The 15,235-nt window shown below is 44.2% G+C and overlaps 1 protein-coding gene across 4 annotated transcripts in view; it reads left to right on the forward strand.

The window, feature by feature from the left end:
- LOC122806376 (glutathione S-transferase Mu 5-like) overlaps nt 1-14,812 on the forward strand; it is a 175,666-nt gene extending 160,854 nt beyond the window's left edge. For all 4 annotated transcript variants that reach the window (XM_044076728.1, XM_044076730.1, XM_044076726.1 and 1 more), the window contains one exon: nt 14,477-14,812. In XM_044076728.1, the coding sequence (XP_043932663.1) occupies nt 14,477-14,572 (96 nt within the window). In that variant the 3' untranslated portion in view covers nt 14,573-14,812. The remainder of the gene's footprint in view (nt 1-14,476) is intronic.
- Nucleotides 14,813-15,235: the final 423 nt, after the last annotated feature.

Here is a 15,235-nt window from a genome sequence, read left to right on the forward strand (position 1 = left end):
GGTTCCAACGGGGTCTTCATCCCCACGGATAACATCACAGTGGTGAAAGGAGAGGGGACTGTGTTCAGTCTCGCCACGTTCCAAGTAGTGGAATAATCTTTCTGCTACCAGAGTAGACTCCCCTGATCACCAGGCTCCATCCCAGCTTCAGATTTTGAGCGGACCCTCCCGTCCTGCTCCTGGTCAGCCTGTTTGACCTAGCCTCCAGTGGGGGAGTTACTCATATGGGGGGGTCCTCACTTTTTCAGAGTCTTCCCCGAGCCTCCCATAGAGGGAAGTTCCTCAGAAAAGGACATGAGACATCTTGGACTCCCTAATAAGTCTGTCACAGAGGACACGGATGTTTTAGGAAGGGGACGGGTCCCTAAGGTCACTGGCTGATGCCTCCTTTGGGGACATCCCGGAGATTCTTGATGTCAAGGGCAGTTGGTCTGCCCAGCCCCCATCTGCTGAGGAAGCATGGTTTCTGGAGGCCTTTGGTATGGGCCCATCTACCTCTTGGATGTTTCCTCTCTGCGTGACCCCTTAATCAACCTTCTTGCCAGTAGGGCTTGGAAGGAACTAGACACACTGGAACCAGACCTAGTGGAGCCAGTATCTAAAGGAGCAAACAAGTTTTTGAGCCCCCCATCGGACAAGGCTTTTTGGTCCAAGGCAGTTCCAGTTGATGTGATTGTGGTAGCTGCCGCCACCACCATGAAAAGAGCTGGCGGAACAGAATTAATCTGTTCATCCTCGCAATCTCGACTCGAGAGCGATGGACAGATTTGGAAAGTGAATGTTCGCATCAGCTTCTTTCAGCTTACAAGCATTAAACTACCTGATGCATTTCATCAGTCTTCAGAGGGATTTGATCGAGCTTACCACTTCCCTCGGAGTCCATGTCTGCGGAGGATCTTAAGGCCATTTCTCCCAAGCTGACCACTCACACCAATAACTAATCAATTCGTCCAAGAGGTTGATATCCAGTGCCGCAGAGGGATCATCATGAGCAGCAGGCACAGGCATTGCCATCAGGCGTCGTGCCTGGCGTTATGTGGATTTGCAGAGGCCTTTAAAGCGTTATTCACCAACAATGCACCTTCAATGGTGCAACACCCTTTGGAGCAAGTGTTAAGGGAACTTAAAGTTCTCTAACCCTCCAAAGGTCTTTTTTCCAAGACCCTACAAGGGGAACAAGAAAATGTGGTTCCATATGTTGCAGCCTTCCTTTCAGGAGGCTCAAGATTATTTCCTCTTTCAGGGGAAGGGGGAGAAGTTTCAAAAGTTGACACCACCCTAGGAGCAGAGTAGGCCCGCAAAACCAGGGTTCCAGGGAGCCTTTCTCTGAGAAGCCTTTTCAGCACTTCTGAGGCATTGCCCGGATGTCCCTCCCTGGAGGTAGTTGTGGGTCATTTATCTTTGCACCCTACGGCCTGGGCAAACATAACTGATCAATGGGTGCTAAAAATTATATCCAAAGGCTACTGTATTCCCCTTTCCATCCCCCCACCAAAAAGCAGAACTCTCCCTGATGTGCCACCTAGTCATAGAGTTAGCCCATTTAGAGTTGACCAACTTCATTCAAAAAAGAGCCCTTCAAAAGGTCCCCACATGACAGAGCATCCAAAACTTACTACCACTTTTTTGGTACCAAGAAGACATGGGACCTGCATCCAATTCTGGACTTCAGTCAGTTCAACCTCTGTCAACAGGTCAAAGTTTCTGATGGTCACTGTACAGTCCATTGTGCCCCTTCTGGATGTGCTCTGTCGATCTCTAGGACTTTTACTATTATATCAAAATACAGGCGGTCCAGGAGATTTCTTTGCTTTCGCATAGGAGCTGAATTTTCAGTTCAGAGCCCTGCCCCTTGGCCTCACCACAGCCCCCCAGGTGTTTACCAAGTGTATGGCAGTGGTGGCAGTGCATCTCCAGCTGCAGGGATTCCAGACGTTTGCTTATTTCGACTATTGGCTCCTCGCAGCTCCTACATAGCATCAGCTGGTGGAGTCCACACTTTCTTCTTCATCTCTTCGATCAGTTGAGGATAACTGTGAATCTTGCCAAGTCTCCCTTGACCCCATCTCAACAGCTGGAGTTCATAGGCACTCAGTTGGACACTACCTTTGAGATTTCAGCTCTTCCCTTCCACATGCTCCTTATTCAGTCTCGTGTACAGTCTGTTTTGGAGCAAACTTAATTCTCCAGTATCTCTCATTCTAAGGGCTCTAGATTCTATGGCGGCAGTCATTTATCTAGTCTCACTATCCAGGTATTGCATGAGAGTTTTGCAGTGGTGTGCGCTCTCTCATCCTCTGTCAGTCACTATATGGCTCACTCCAACATGTCTGAAACATCTGTCGTGGTGGATGCACTCTCCAGACCACCTAGTGGGCAGGTAGTCTTCTCCCCCAGTTCCAGTGGCCACAGTGACCACAGACTCTTCCCTCCTAGGGTTGGGGGGCACTTCCAGAGGAAGACTGTCCAAGGGACGTAGTCCCAGTCAGAGACCAAACTGCACATAAATGTTCTAACATAGTCCCAGTCAGAGACCAAACTGCACATAAGTGTTGTGGAGATGAGCAGTCCTTCTGCCGTTGCAGGCTTTTTTCAGGACTGCCTTCCTGTAGGGAAAGAAGCAATTCACACAGACAACATGGTGGTTGTTTGGTACATATAAGCAAGGGGGCACAGGTTCTTATCTGCTTTGTCATAAGGCCATGAGAGTTTGTGAGTGGGCAATGTCTATGGGGCACTTTTTCCTTGCAACGCACATTTCCTGGAGTATCCAACATGCTGGTGGACAAGATGAGCAGAGCTGTACTGATCCCTCCTGAGTGGTCCCTGAATCAGTTAGTGGCGAAGCAGTTCTTCCATCACTGAGGTCAGCCAAGCTACCATCTTTTTGCTTCCCCTCTCAACCACAAATGCAGCAGTTCTTCACCCTGATCCAACCCCCAGAGAGGGAGTCCCCCAGGGACGGTCTACTCATGATTGGCCTTGGGCTCTTCTTTATGCCTTTTCACCCTTACCATTTAATTCCGAGAGTTCTTTAGAAAGCAAGGTGCTTCAGGATGCAGTTGATCCTCATTACCCCCTTCTGGCCTCTGCAGGTGTGGTTCCCTATTCTACGGACTCATCCGAAGAAACACCCCCCCCCCCCTTAAGGTGCTCCAGTGCCAGATGTGATCTCCCATCAATTGCTCAGTCTGCTTCCAAATCTGCAGACCCTCCAGCTGACAGCTTGGTTTGTCTAATTCCACTGGTTCTTGATAAGTCCAGTCTTCCTTCCCCTGAGAAGAACATTATCCTTGCTTTTCAAAAATCTTCTACCAAGAGAGTTTACAGAAGTAAATGGAAGAGATTCTGTATTTGAGCTAAAGGTCAGAATCTGGATCCATTTTCTGCTCATATTTCTTATTTTCTTGGCTTCCCTTTTTCATGAGTCCGCTAGTTTCGGTACCATCAAAAGTTGAATTGGCAGCGATTTTCTAATTTTCATGTCCATAACAAACCTACGTTTCTCTTCCTGCCTCTGCAAAAAACCCTCTTGAAAGATGTCATTTTGTTGCGTCCTCCGGTCAAGGACTCCTCTCCACTGTGGGATCTTGCATTGGTGGTGCAGTCTCTAACTAGGCCCCCTTTTGAGTCTACTGCATCCTGTGACTTCTTGGAAGACTGCCTTTTTGGTGGCGATAACGTCAGCAAAGAGTATCAGAACTGCAGGCTCTTACCATTAAGCCTCCTTATTTAATATTCCATAAAGATGGTGGCCTTGAGACCCAACCCTCCCTTTATGCTAATAGTGGCCACTGGCGCAAACCTTAGTCAGGCTATCCAACTTCCAGTGTTCTTTCCTAATTATGCTAATAAGGGGGGAATACATTTTGCAAACCACAGATGTAAACCTTAGTCAGGCTATCCAACTTCCAGTGTTCTTTCCTAATTATGCTAATAAGGGGGGAATACATTTTGCAAACCACAGATGTTCGCCAGCTTAATTTTTATTTGCACAGAGTTTAAGTCCTTTCGTCTCTCAGACCAATTGTTTGGCATTTTCGGTCAACAGGAAGGGCCAAGCTGTCTCAAATGATTTCCCATTGGATTTCTCCGTGCATTTCTTGCATATACCCCTCTTGTGGTTCTCCTTTGTGTAGAACAGTTGGGGCGCTCTCCTTTGTCTAGAACAGTTAGGCCTCACTCTACCAGGTAAGTGGCTACATCAGCTGCCTTTGTAACTCTTCATTCCTTAGATGACATTTGTGCAGCAGCAACTGTCTTCACCTCATACATTTCTCATTACAAGCTTGACCTAGTTTCTAGGAGAAGGGCTTCCTTTGGCGCCAATGTTCTTTGGCATGTCCTTCAGTGAGGTCACCCAAGAATGTTGGGCAGCTGGGTCTCTGACCCATACGTGATAACTGGAGAATAGGATAATGTCAGATTTAATAGTTATGCATTTGCCATAACTTGGTGTTTGTGTTATCCATAGTCAACATTCAGCACGATTCTACTCTTCCCCCTTCCTGAGGGATTGGCAGGACTTTGGACCTTTTCTGTCTCCTTTCTCCAGGGCAAACTCTGTCTGAGGGTTAGAGGGTATTATGGGAGGGGAGGTGCTTGAGCTAAGCTGTTTAAGTGTGCTGGCTCCAGTCCTAGACCCATATGTACTGAATGGTGAATATGGATAACACAGATACCAAGTTATGGCAAGTGCATAACTATTTGACATTGAGTCAGAGTGGTACTATAACTTCCTTAGACCTGGGTGCCATACCATTATAAGTTGGATGATTTTCTTACATGTTGATCAAAAGCCAGATTACTGTCTACATATGTTCCCAGATCCTTAATTACCAGGTCAACTATTAAAGGTGTTTGTCAGTGTGGTAATTTGTCTGGTTAGACGTTTTTCCCAAAAGGTGCTATAATGCACTACTATAAGTGAATACTGATTAGAATGAATATTAATATAAGTTACAGGCTTGTTTTCTTAAATGGAAGAAAATGGTGTTAAATGTGGAACTGCAAAAGTGTAACAGTGCACTCTGCTGTAGGAAAGCTGATAAGTCAAGCCTTGTATAATTGTTTGATCACAAAACCCAGAGCCGAGATGTCTGGAAGAAGAAATTCTTGCTTTTGTTTTGAGACTTTAAATTGCCAGTTTCATATGTTAAGGTATCTGCAGCATATTATGGGACTAAAAGAAAATGATGATTCCTGACTGTGCTGAAAATAAAGAATTACAGGATTTAATGCATTCTGCTGAACAAGTTGGTAAACATACTTTGCAATTTGGTTTTGACTCTTTAGAAGCATCTTGCAGGGCTGCTGTCACTGGGTCTGTACTTAGAAGGCATGTTTGGCTTAAGGAGCAAAATTTGCCAGATCATGTTAAAACTAAATAAATTACTGGATGCTCCCTTAAACCAAGATCGCCTGTTTGGCAACAAAGCAGAAGAAGTCCTTAAAAAGATGGAGAAAAAAGCTAAATCTATGCAAACTGTTAAAGATTCCCTGCAGTTACAGCATCCCAGATTGTAGTAGGCATTGGCCTTCTAAGAATTGGTCCTTTCCTTTCTCTTCCAGGCCTTCAGTCCAAACCCAGGAACAGCAGACCACCTAGGCTACTGTCTCAAGATGCTCACAGGTCTAAGCAGTGGGGGGTTCCCACTTCCAAAGCTGTTAGTAGTAAGATATCCCCTATGGAAAAATGTCACAATGACTTAACCCTAAACCTTCCAAGCCCTTTCTACTGCCTGCTCTCTTCCAAACCCTTTCTACTGCCTGCTCCCTTAGGGGAAAAGATCGCCCTGCATGCAAAAAACTGGGAATTCATTACCCAGGACAAATGGGTTTTGAATATAGGTTTCCAAGGATAGAGATTCCACTTCCACACTTTACCAACCCCAAACGGTTAGCCAGACCTACCCCCAAATCAGTGGGCAGAGGCTCAACAGCATGTTCTCTCTCTAAGTATCAGGGCTATTCAACCTGTCCCAGCAGAAGAAAGGGGACAAGGTTTTTACTAAAGACTTTTCCTGGTACCCAGAAAAAAACAGTGCCTGGCGTCCTATCCTGGACCTCTTTATTCTAAACACATTTTTGGTAATCCCAAAATTCAAAATACTAACACTTCAGCGGCTGCTTCCTATGCTAGGCAAAGATGCCTGGTTGGCAACCTTAGACTTTAAAGGAAGCTTACCTGTACATTCCAATAAGGGAATCTTGCAGGAAATACCTACGCTTCAGAGCAGGCTCCATGCACTATCATTTCTCTGCACTTTGAATACCCTGGGCGCAGTAGATAAGCCAAAGTGTCTAGCTCCAGCCATTACATTTTGCAGGCAAAGAAATATTCAGATATACCCATACCTGGACGATTGTCTAATTCAGGCAGAAAGCCAGGACATGCTACTAAAACATCTGGCATTTGTAAAGAAACTTCTAACCTCGCTGGGGTACACCATAAACAAAAAGAAATTTCATCTAGTACCCTGCCAACAAATTGTATTCCTGGGAGCAAGCTTGAACACAACTTCCAGATGGCTTACCTCATGCCAGAGAACAAGTTTGACAGCCTACTTCAAACTACTGGCCACAAAGGCCGAGCTATCTACAAGGAAAATCCTGCAAGCCCTGGGGTTCATGGCCTCTTGCATTCTACTAATTCCATATGCAAGACTGCATATGAAGAAACTACAGTGGCATCTAAAAAGACTGTGGTGTCAACATACTCAGGACCTGGAATCCATGATTCCTATCATTCCTTGTATAAAGACAGAGTTCCTTTGGTGGGCAGAAGCCTGCTAACACAACAAGGGGCTCCCATTCACTCTACTCCCGGCCGCCCGAACCCTAACAGACTCCTCAGACTATGCATGGGGGGCTCACTGGGCAGGGCAGTGCATCCAGGGCAAATGGAACCCGAGACAGATGCACCTGCATATCAGCCAAAAAAAAATGTTAGCTGTACAGAATTCCCTGACCGCCTTCAAGGACCACATTCTTCCAGGACAATTATTGGTAAAGACAGTCAACACCACAGTTGTGTGATACATAAACAAGCAGGGGGGAAGCCACTCGTACCCTCTCTTCAGACTAGCTATGGCTCTGTGGAACACAACTACCAAGTGCAACTACAAGCTCAATTCCTGCCAGGCAAACTAAATTCACTGGCAGATGACCTAAGCAGAAATCTCATGGACCCACATGAGTGGAAACTGGAACCAAAGATATTCAACCTCTTGAGAAACAAATGGGGGAATCCAGAGATAGACCGGTTTGCCTCCCCTCAGACAAATTCTGCACAAGGACTTCCCACAGTCAAGCTTGGAAAGTGGGATGCCCTGTCCTTTACCTGGGAAAGCCTCTTTGTTTATGCCTTTCCCCCTCTGCCTTTCCTCTCGAAGGTTCTGTTAAAGATCAAACAGGACAAACCAGGGACTGTATTGATTGCACCAGACTGGCCATGCCAGCACTGGTACCCCCTCTTGCGCAGTAGGTCACTGCTGGAACCATTGCACCTGCCTCAGACCCCTTCCCTGCTGTCCCAGCAGGAGGGTCAGATTCTGCACCCTCAGCTTCAAACCCTGAACCTTGCAGCCTGGCTAATTCCTTGAGCTCTCCAGTAGCATCCCTCAGTAAGCGGGTGCTAGATGTCATTCTGGAGGCAAGGAGGCCTAGTACTAGAAAATCCTCTGCTAAAAAGTGGAAAAGATACTGTTCCTGGAATGACTCGGGGGACGGGCACAATGGTGCCCAGCTTGCCGCACAGTCAGTACTTAAGAGATGCTCCACAAGGGTCTTTCTTTCTCTTCAATTAAAATTTATGCCTCTGCCATTTCAGCACATTATAATACTGAACCTACCACTTCAGCACATTATAATACTGAACCTACCACTCTTCTCTCGCCCCCTGCTAAAGCAATTCCTCAGAGGGGCCAAAAATGTAAGACCACCCAGGAGAGCCCCCTACTCCAGCCTGGGACCTTAACTTTGTATTGGAAAAGCTCACTCTACTCCTTTTGAGCCAGCTGCAACGGTAGAGTTGAAATTCCTTTCTTGGAAAACAGCCTTCCTTCTAGCCATCACTTCAGCAAGAAGAGTGTCTGAATTACAGGCCCTCATGGCAGTGGAACCCTTCATCTTCCATGCAGACAGGGTGTCCCTCAGGACCAATCCTTTATGCTCCAAGTGGTGTTTAGTGTGGCCCTTAATCAGTGTATTAATTTGCCTACTTTTTTCCCAAATCCACAAAACAAAGGAGAACGATTACTGCACTCTTTGGACGTGCACAGACAACTTAATCTGACAGGACTAAGCCTCTCAGAAAATCTGAACAGCTGCTAGTTGGCTTTGCTGCAGGGGCAGAGGGGAAGGCCATTTCAAAGCAAACCATTTCTAAGTGGATAGCCCATTGCATTCATTTCTGCTATAAGCACCATGGAAAACCTACCCTACAAGACCTACCCTACAAGAGGATAAGATCACATTCCACCAGGGCTGCATCTACCTCTACAGCCTTTCTCAGAGGTGTCCCTATCAGGGACATCCTAGAAGCTGCTACCTGGAGCTCTGTACATACCTTCACCAAGCATTACCACATGCTTTTTTCTAAATCCAGAGCTGGTTTTGCCTCTGCAGTCTTGCAGGGCTTAATAGCTGGTCCTAATGCTCTCTAACTTCCTCTTCCCTTTAGCTTTGGGAGTCAGCCCACATGTAATGACTGCAACAGTGAAACACGAAGAACATAGTACAGTTGTGTACACTTACCATAAATGTAGATGTTAGTGTATTCATTGTTGCAGACCTGGTTACCCTCCCTCCAGCCCCCTGACTTCTCTTGGCTATACTTTTTTTCTTTAGTGTATTTCAGCTTTCTGGTGTATTTGCTTTTTGTTGGAGGTGTAACCTTGCTTCCCGTTATGGGTGCACCTGACATCTGGGGCAAGAAAAACTGATGTAATGGTGTCGGCTGCATGTTTTATACCCCTGACGACCTGATGTCATGGAAGAAGAGACAGCATCCGACGCAGGAATCCAAATTTGATATTCAGGCCGGCTGAGGGCTACCTACAGGCAGATAACTCAAATGTACTGCAACAGTGAATACACTCTAACATCTACATTTATGGTAAGTGTACACAACTGTACTTTTCGGCTTGCACAAGAAGCTTCCCAAGACCTGCATTTCTTCTCATTGCTACAAGTTCTATTGCTGATTAGATTGAGGCCACCTAGTAACTTGTAGGCTCTGGCACTAACTCAGCTGATTTCCTTCGTGTTATCTCTGCTATTGACACCAGTAGTTCCAATGCCGGCTGCTCTCAGTGGATGAGCACAGGAATGAAGGCTCTGTACATTTTGATTCTGACCCTATTGGTGCTGAAATCCCAAATATCTGAAAAGTCTGGATCATGGGGTGGAAGACATCAGTGCTGCTGTTCACCCCAAATCAAGTGTTTGGCATCAGTGCAATACCACTGCTGGTGAGGCCACCAACAACTTTGCTAACACTTCCAGCCTCAGCAGATCTTTGGATATATATTATGTGTTGCAAGGGAATCCTATTGACGAGGGATCAGTGATGGGTTTTAGAGTTCACCAACCGTATTCCCACCCTGAGGGAAGGGGTCTTCACCAGAAAAGCCCTGATTGCATCTTCACCCTTAACTTGAGCTCAAATCAGACTGGTCTAGCTTCTTAACCCCCCCCCCCCCCATTACTGAGGAGGCTGTCTAAGACTCAAGAGGAAGCTTTTTAGACGGAGTCCCCTGAAACAAATTTTGAAGAGTTCTTGTTCATAAAGGTTTGTCTACCTGCTTTTCCTTTTAGATCTGGGCAGGAGCCCTTCCAAGACCATCCCTCCACCATCCTGACTGGTGTCTCCTGTGGAGGAGCTAATGTCTTGGACACACAGGCCTGGAAAGTAATGTAGCGGCTTCGTATCAAGATACTTCACCCTAACCACCGTGAGCATACACAGACAGATGAGGAGTGTTGTATGAATCCAGTTGTCAATTCTGTAGCCACTGCATGGGGTTCACTCCTCAGAGCTCCCACAGTTTTCCCATCCACTAAGGAATACAGGAAGTTTGAGCATTACAAATAGTAAGTTGGTCATATTTTTGCTTTATGGATGCCAAGATAGCTCTCTCACTGTGTGTTTTCAGCATGGATTAATGTGCAACATGTCTAAGGTAGTACAAATGGCTGAGGATACTAAGTTTACAAATCAACTTTCAGCTGAGACCTCTGCTTTGTTTACTATGACTAACCTTCCCCTCAGGCTGAATTGTAATACATCTGATGATGCAGCTAGGGCATTAGGCACCAGAGTAAGTCTTATGCCTGGGTCCATCCAGCCAGTTTCTCAAACCTTTAAAGGCTTCTTTGTAGGGGCCCCTTTCCAATAGTTAGGACTTTTTTTGCTGTATGGGCCTCAAGTTAAAGCTAAACTGGAAGAAGATTCCAAAAGCAAAGGTCTTATGGCTGTTGAAATTAAGTTCTTAAGTCCTCATGGCCCCTCTTCTAGGAGACCAGTGAAACACAACCAGCATCCTTATAAGGTCTAACCTGAAAAGAATCGAAGTGGGTGATGTGTTGATTTCAGAGATGTATGCAAGCCCAATGCCAGAGAGAAGAAGCAATAGGAGGGGGGTACAGAAATCAGTTTGCGGTCTTGCAGGACTGATCTCCCCTGGAGGCGTTAACAGGTGACGTCTGGAGACTACAAAATTCTCTTTCCCAGTCACTCTTCCATTATCGTCCGGATGTTCAACCCCAACAAAAGTGGATGTGAGACTTGAGGTTGTAAACTTTCTTGCTAAGAGGCATACCTAACATTTTCTCTGCACAATTAGAAGGTAGCTGGAGTTGACATACCTGTCTTCTTGTAAAACAATTTCTCTTCCAGAATCGTAATGCAGGACAATGACCCTGAAATCCCCTACATCCTTTTCAAAGAGTTTAAAACATTGTCGCAAATATGGGTCCCCTCCTAGGGACACGAGGCATGTCTACACAAATTGGCATCTCGCTATAGAGCCTAATGCTGTCCTCTTGGATGACTTCAACTGCCACTCCAATTGTGGAACCTATGACACCCCAAATATTCCTAGTCTCATAAATGCTATCTAGCCCAAACGCAACAAAGGATTCAAAAATATTTGCTCTGATTCTCATCAACCTTGCCTCCCTGGTAATCAGTCCAAACCTTCTGTAAACATGCTCAACTTGTTCCTTCTAATGACACTCAAAGTTTGCAGTGCAACTTCGAATGGGTGGAACCTGTCTTCACATTGCATACAATGGTTCTTCAGTAATCCCCATGGTTCTAGAGATGAAGTGTAAGTGACAAACTCTTCAGAATAAACTAATTGTGATAATATACTTTAAGTTCTCAGTCTTAGATTGAATTTTATAATTCATGGTAAACATGGCAAGTTGTAATTTGTAAACAACTTGCAGTATCCCAGCAACCACTGTAGTTAACTTTTTAATATGAGGCTATGCAGTTCTGTTACCTTATGAAAGATTTAGAGACATGAAACTCATGACAACATAAATATTATATAAACATTTAATATCTCTCTCTACCTGCACTAAACAGAGAGCAGTTATTAACACAAGTTTAATTTGGCATTGTATAAGCTTAAGATGAAATGTTTTGCTACTTTTTATGTAGCATGGTTTTGGAATTATTGATGCGAATATGAGCAAGCAATATTTGACACCTAGGGGTATTAGTAGGATGTAACTGCAGATGTACCTGCAGAAGTACTTGGAGGTGTCACTTGGGGATAATGAGCTTGTCATGGCCATCCTTCAGGGTCTGCTCTCTACACCACCTTCTTGGGCGAGCAATCCCTGGGACCTGTAAAGCACTGAAATTGGTTACTGTGATGAATGTAGTGCAGCTGTTTGGAACTTAACATAGTAGGTGCATATGTTCTGGTATAGTCACTGCTAGACTTCTTTCCCACACATTATCCCCTTTGGCATCTTGGGTTTGGGGTGGGTACAATAGTCTCCATACATCACACCTTTCCAAACACCATCTTGACTCCCCCTAGAACTTGATGTTGGACTGGAGCTTGTATTGAAGCTTTTAAAAAGGCACCTGGTCTAGACGAGAAAAGGCTGTGATGGTGGTAATGGCTAATGCTTTTATGTTGCTGACATCAAAGTGTGAATGAATTAACTGAAGCCAGAAGGGGGAAGGGAGAGTTCCAGAACTTTGATCAGCCATCTTGCTGAATGTAGGCATGAACCCCATATGTCACAACAGCATCAGTGAGTCTGCATCTACAGCTGCAAGTTTGTAACACACCTGTAATATTCAAGAGTGTATTCCTCACTTCCACCTCTGCCTAAGCAAGGAACAGCTATCTAGTTCCACATAGTTTTCCTTTTCCCCAAGTGTGATCTGGCTTGCATTCCTACTCGAGGGTTTAGTCTCTGGCCAAACATTATCTAGCTCTGGTATCAATAACCTTTCTTTGAGAAGTGCCACAATGTAGGGAGTTGAAACCTATTGCCTGTAGAAAACAATCCTGCAGGTTGCTGAGGATTTCTCTAATGCTGTGTTAAGACACCGCTTTGAATTTTTTTTTTTTCAAAACCTGTAGCAGTACATGATCATGAAGCACATTGATTACAGGTGCCTATCACAGTACATTGCTTCACTAGAATGCACACTTGTACCATATTTTCTTTTCTTTCTCTGTTCAATAAAAAAACACTTCATGCACATCTCCTTTGTTTGTAAATTTCAAGCACTTCCCGCTGGATTAGTGCAAAGATTTTTACCTTTAACAAATCGGGTGCTTGTACAGTGCATGTCAAGTTCAGCATATACACTCCCGATGCGTGTAAGTATACATGTTTGCTTTCCCAGCATGCACTCTTGTATCCTGGCCAGTAGCTCAAACTTCCCCTCTGCACAACCTACTAGTTCACCTGGTCTCCTAGTCGTTCATCTTTTATCTGCTTCTTGCAGCTGCACATTTGAGTAAATTTTCTGTTTGTCGCATGTAATGCTGAGATTCCTACTGAAGTATTTGCTGTCCCTTCAGGTGCAGGCAGAATATTTGAATTTGTTCATTACTTTGTATTGACTGAAATTGTGTACATCTTCCATGACATTACCATCAATTGGTTTTCCATTTCACTTGTACTGTTGTTGTTTTTAGTTTAAAGGACACCATCACCCTAAACAGTTCCTTTCCCCATTGTGCGTTTAATTCCCTAGAGAATGGTCCCCATGCTTTCACACTCAAAAACATGACTTTTCAGTTTATCCCGTTCTGTGACATCCTAGCTAGCTTCCTCTGCTAGTTGTTTTTGGGCTAAATGAAGAAAATGTCATGATACTTAATTTCTCTCCCTTGCATCATTTTGCCTGTTGCATTTGAAAGACTTTTGTTAGGGATACGCAAGCTACCTGAGCCTGTTACATCCCATTCACTAATGTAAATTGTGGCTCAGAATTCATAATTTGACATTGTGCTGTTATAATACAGTGCACTTTCTCTTCCTTGGGGCCATAAACTGAAGAGTAATTTGTAATCTTTAAATTTCTATGTGCTTTGCATGCAAGAAAAACACACACTGGCATCTCGGAAGGGGGGACAGGGCATGTAAATTCACAAAATACTAAATTTTATAAAAGCAGTTCAGTTCTTTTTCGCAAGTGCTTTTCACAGATGGTGCAACATGTAGGAGAGAGATATGCAGATGTCAGCATTACTCGACAGTGTCTCTCACTACCTTGGTGCCAAGTGATCAGTAGAGTGATCTGCCAAGATGGACCTATAGCATTGTAGTCTCATCAGCTGTGCCATCTTGGCACATTATGGGCAAGAAATGTTTTCCAAGCTCATGTCAACTTATCTCCATGAGGTGATTTAGAAAAATAAATAGCTATTGTACTTCTGACAGGCAGCTGAACTGTGTAAAACTTCATGGCACTATATTTTCCTTTATACAGTTTGTCCCTAGTTGCCTTTAAACACTACTACTTGGACCTTTTTTGATTAAGCCATTTACTGCATGGTGGGAGTTGTTTGCAGTGAGTTACTATATGGTTTTGACAGCAGCAAACATTTTGGGGCTATTATTTAGGTACTTGTTTGATTGCAAGTAGACATAGAAGGGGCTGTAATTGATGATTGGGGGGCTCAGGTATGACACCAAGTGGTGTAACCTGAAGCAGTGATGCTGAAATAGGTTAAATTTACACTTGCACAAATTGAGTACTGTGATTTTTAAACACTGTTTTTGATGGCCTTCTGTAATGATTTTAAAAGCTAAATATGAATCTGTATTGCCCTGAGCAGTAATGTTTCTGCTGCAGTAGTAATTCTAACTTTTGTGCTGATATAAATTTGAGTGTGTGTTTTTTTTTTTTTTTTTTTTGCAGGACTCTTTCCATCTAGTCTAATTTAATGTTCCACTCTTTTTCCTCCCCCCCCCCATGACATCTCTGTAGAGTCAAGAAAAGATTGCATCATTCTTGAAGTCTGACCGTTTTATGAAAACACCAGTGAACAGCAAGATGGCCAAATGGGGTAACAAGAAAGAATAAAGCGTGAATAGAGAGTCCTGTGAAGCACTGGCAGTACAGTACTGCTCTTTCTTAGATGTACCACGTGTGGACTGGTGACTTATTTCACGGACACTGTGATATACTAAAACACTGTATTAAATATAAAGCTCGTTATTGAGATAAATGAGCACTTAATGTACTTGAAGTACAAACCAAAAGCACTATTTGCTTACAGCTCTTGTCTTTTTTTCAGTAAATAAAATTCACTTTGGATTTTGACTGCTGTTTCAGTCTTTGCCATGTGTGCCAGAGAGCTACTTTTTCCTTCCATAATCAACTTGCAGAAGTGTGTGATTTAAAGCTGTGTTCAGATATGTTTCAGGACCTTGTTCTGTTGTAGGGGCATGGGAACAGCTGAGCCCGTCTACTTTCCTTGGCAGACAAACTTCTATGTTGTAACTAAACAAGCCAAAGTTCATTTTAGACCCTCTGTGCATTTTATCTGTCTTCTGCTGTTCTGGTTGTTAAGCAAACTCTTGATCTGAAGTAGTTAACTTCATTTATCTGCAACCTGTGGGTATTTGGATCCATATCGGATCTGAGCTGGCAACATTTTTCAGGCATCTGCTCCAAGCTCCTCCCCTTATCCATAATCCCTCATATCTCCTACCTTCCCTCAGATCTAGTTTGCCGCTTCATGAG

The sequence above is a fragment of the Protopterus annectens genome, chromosome 7.part0, assembly GCF_019279795.1.
Source record: "Protopterus annectens isolate FY-2018-M chromosome 7.part0, PAN1.0, whole genome shotgun sequence".
NCBI classification, from domain to species: Eukaryota; Metazoa; Chordata; order Ceratodontiformes; family Protopteridae; genus Protopterus; species Protopterus annectens.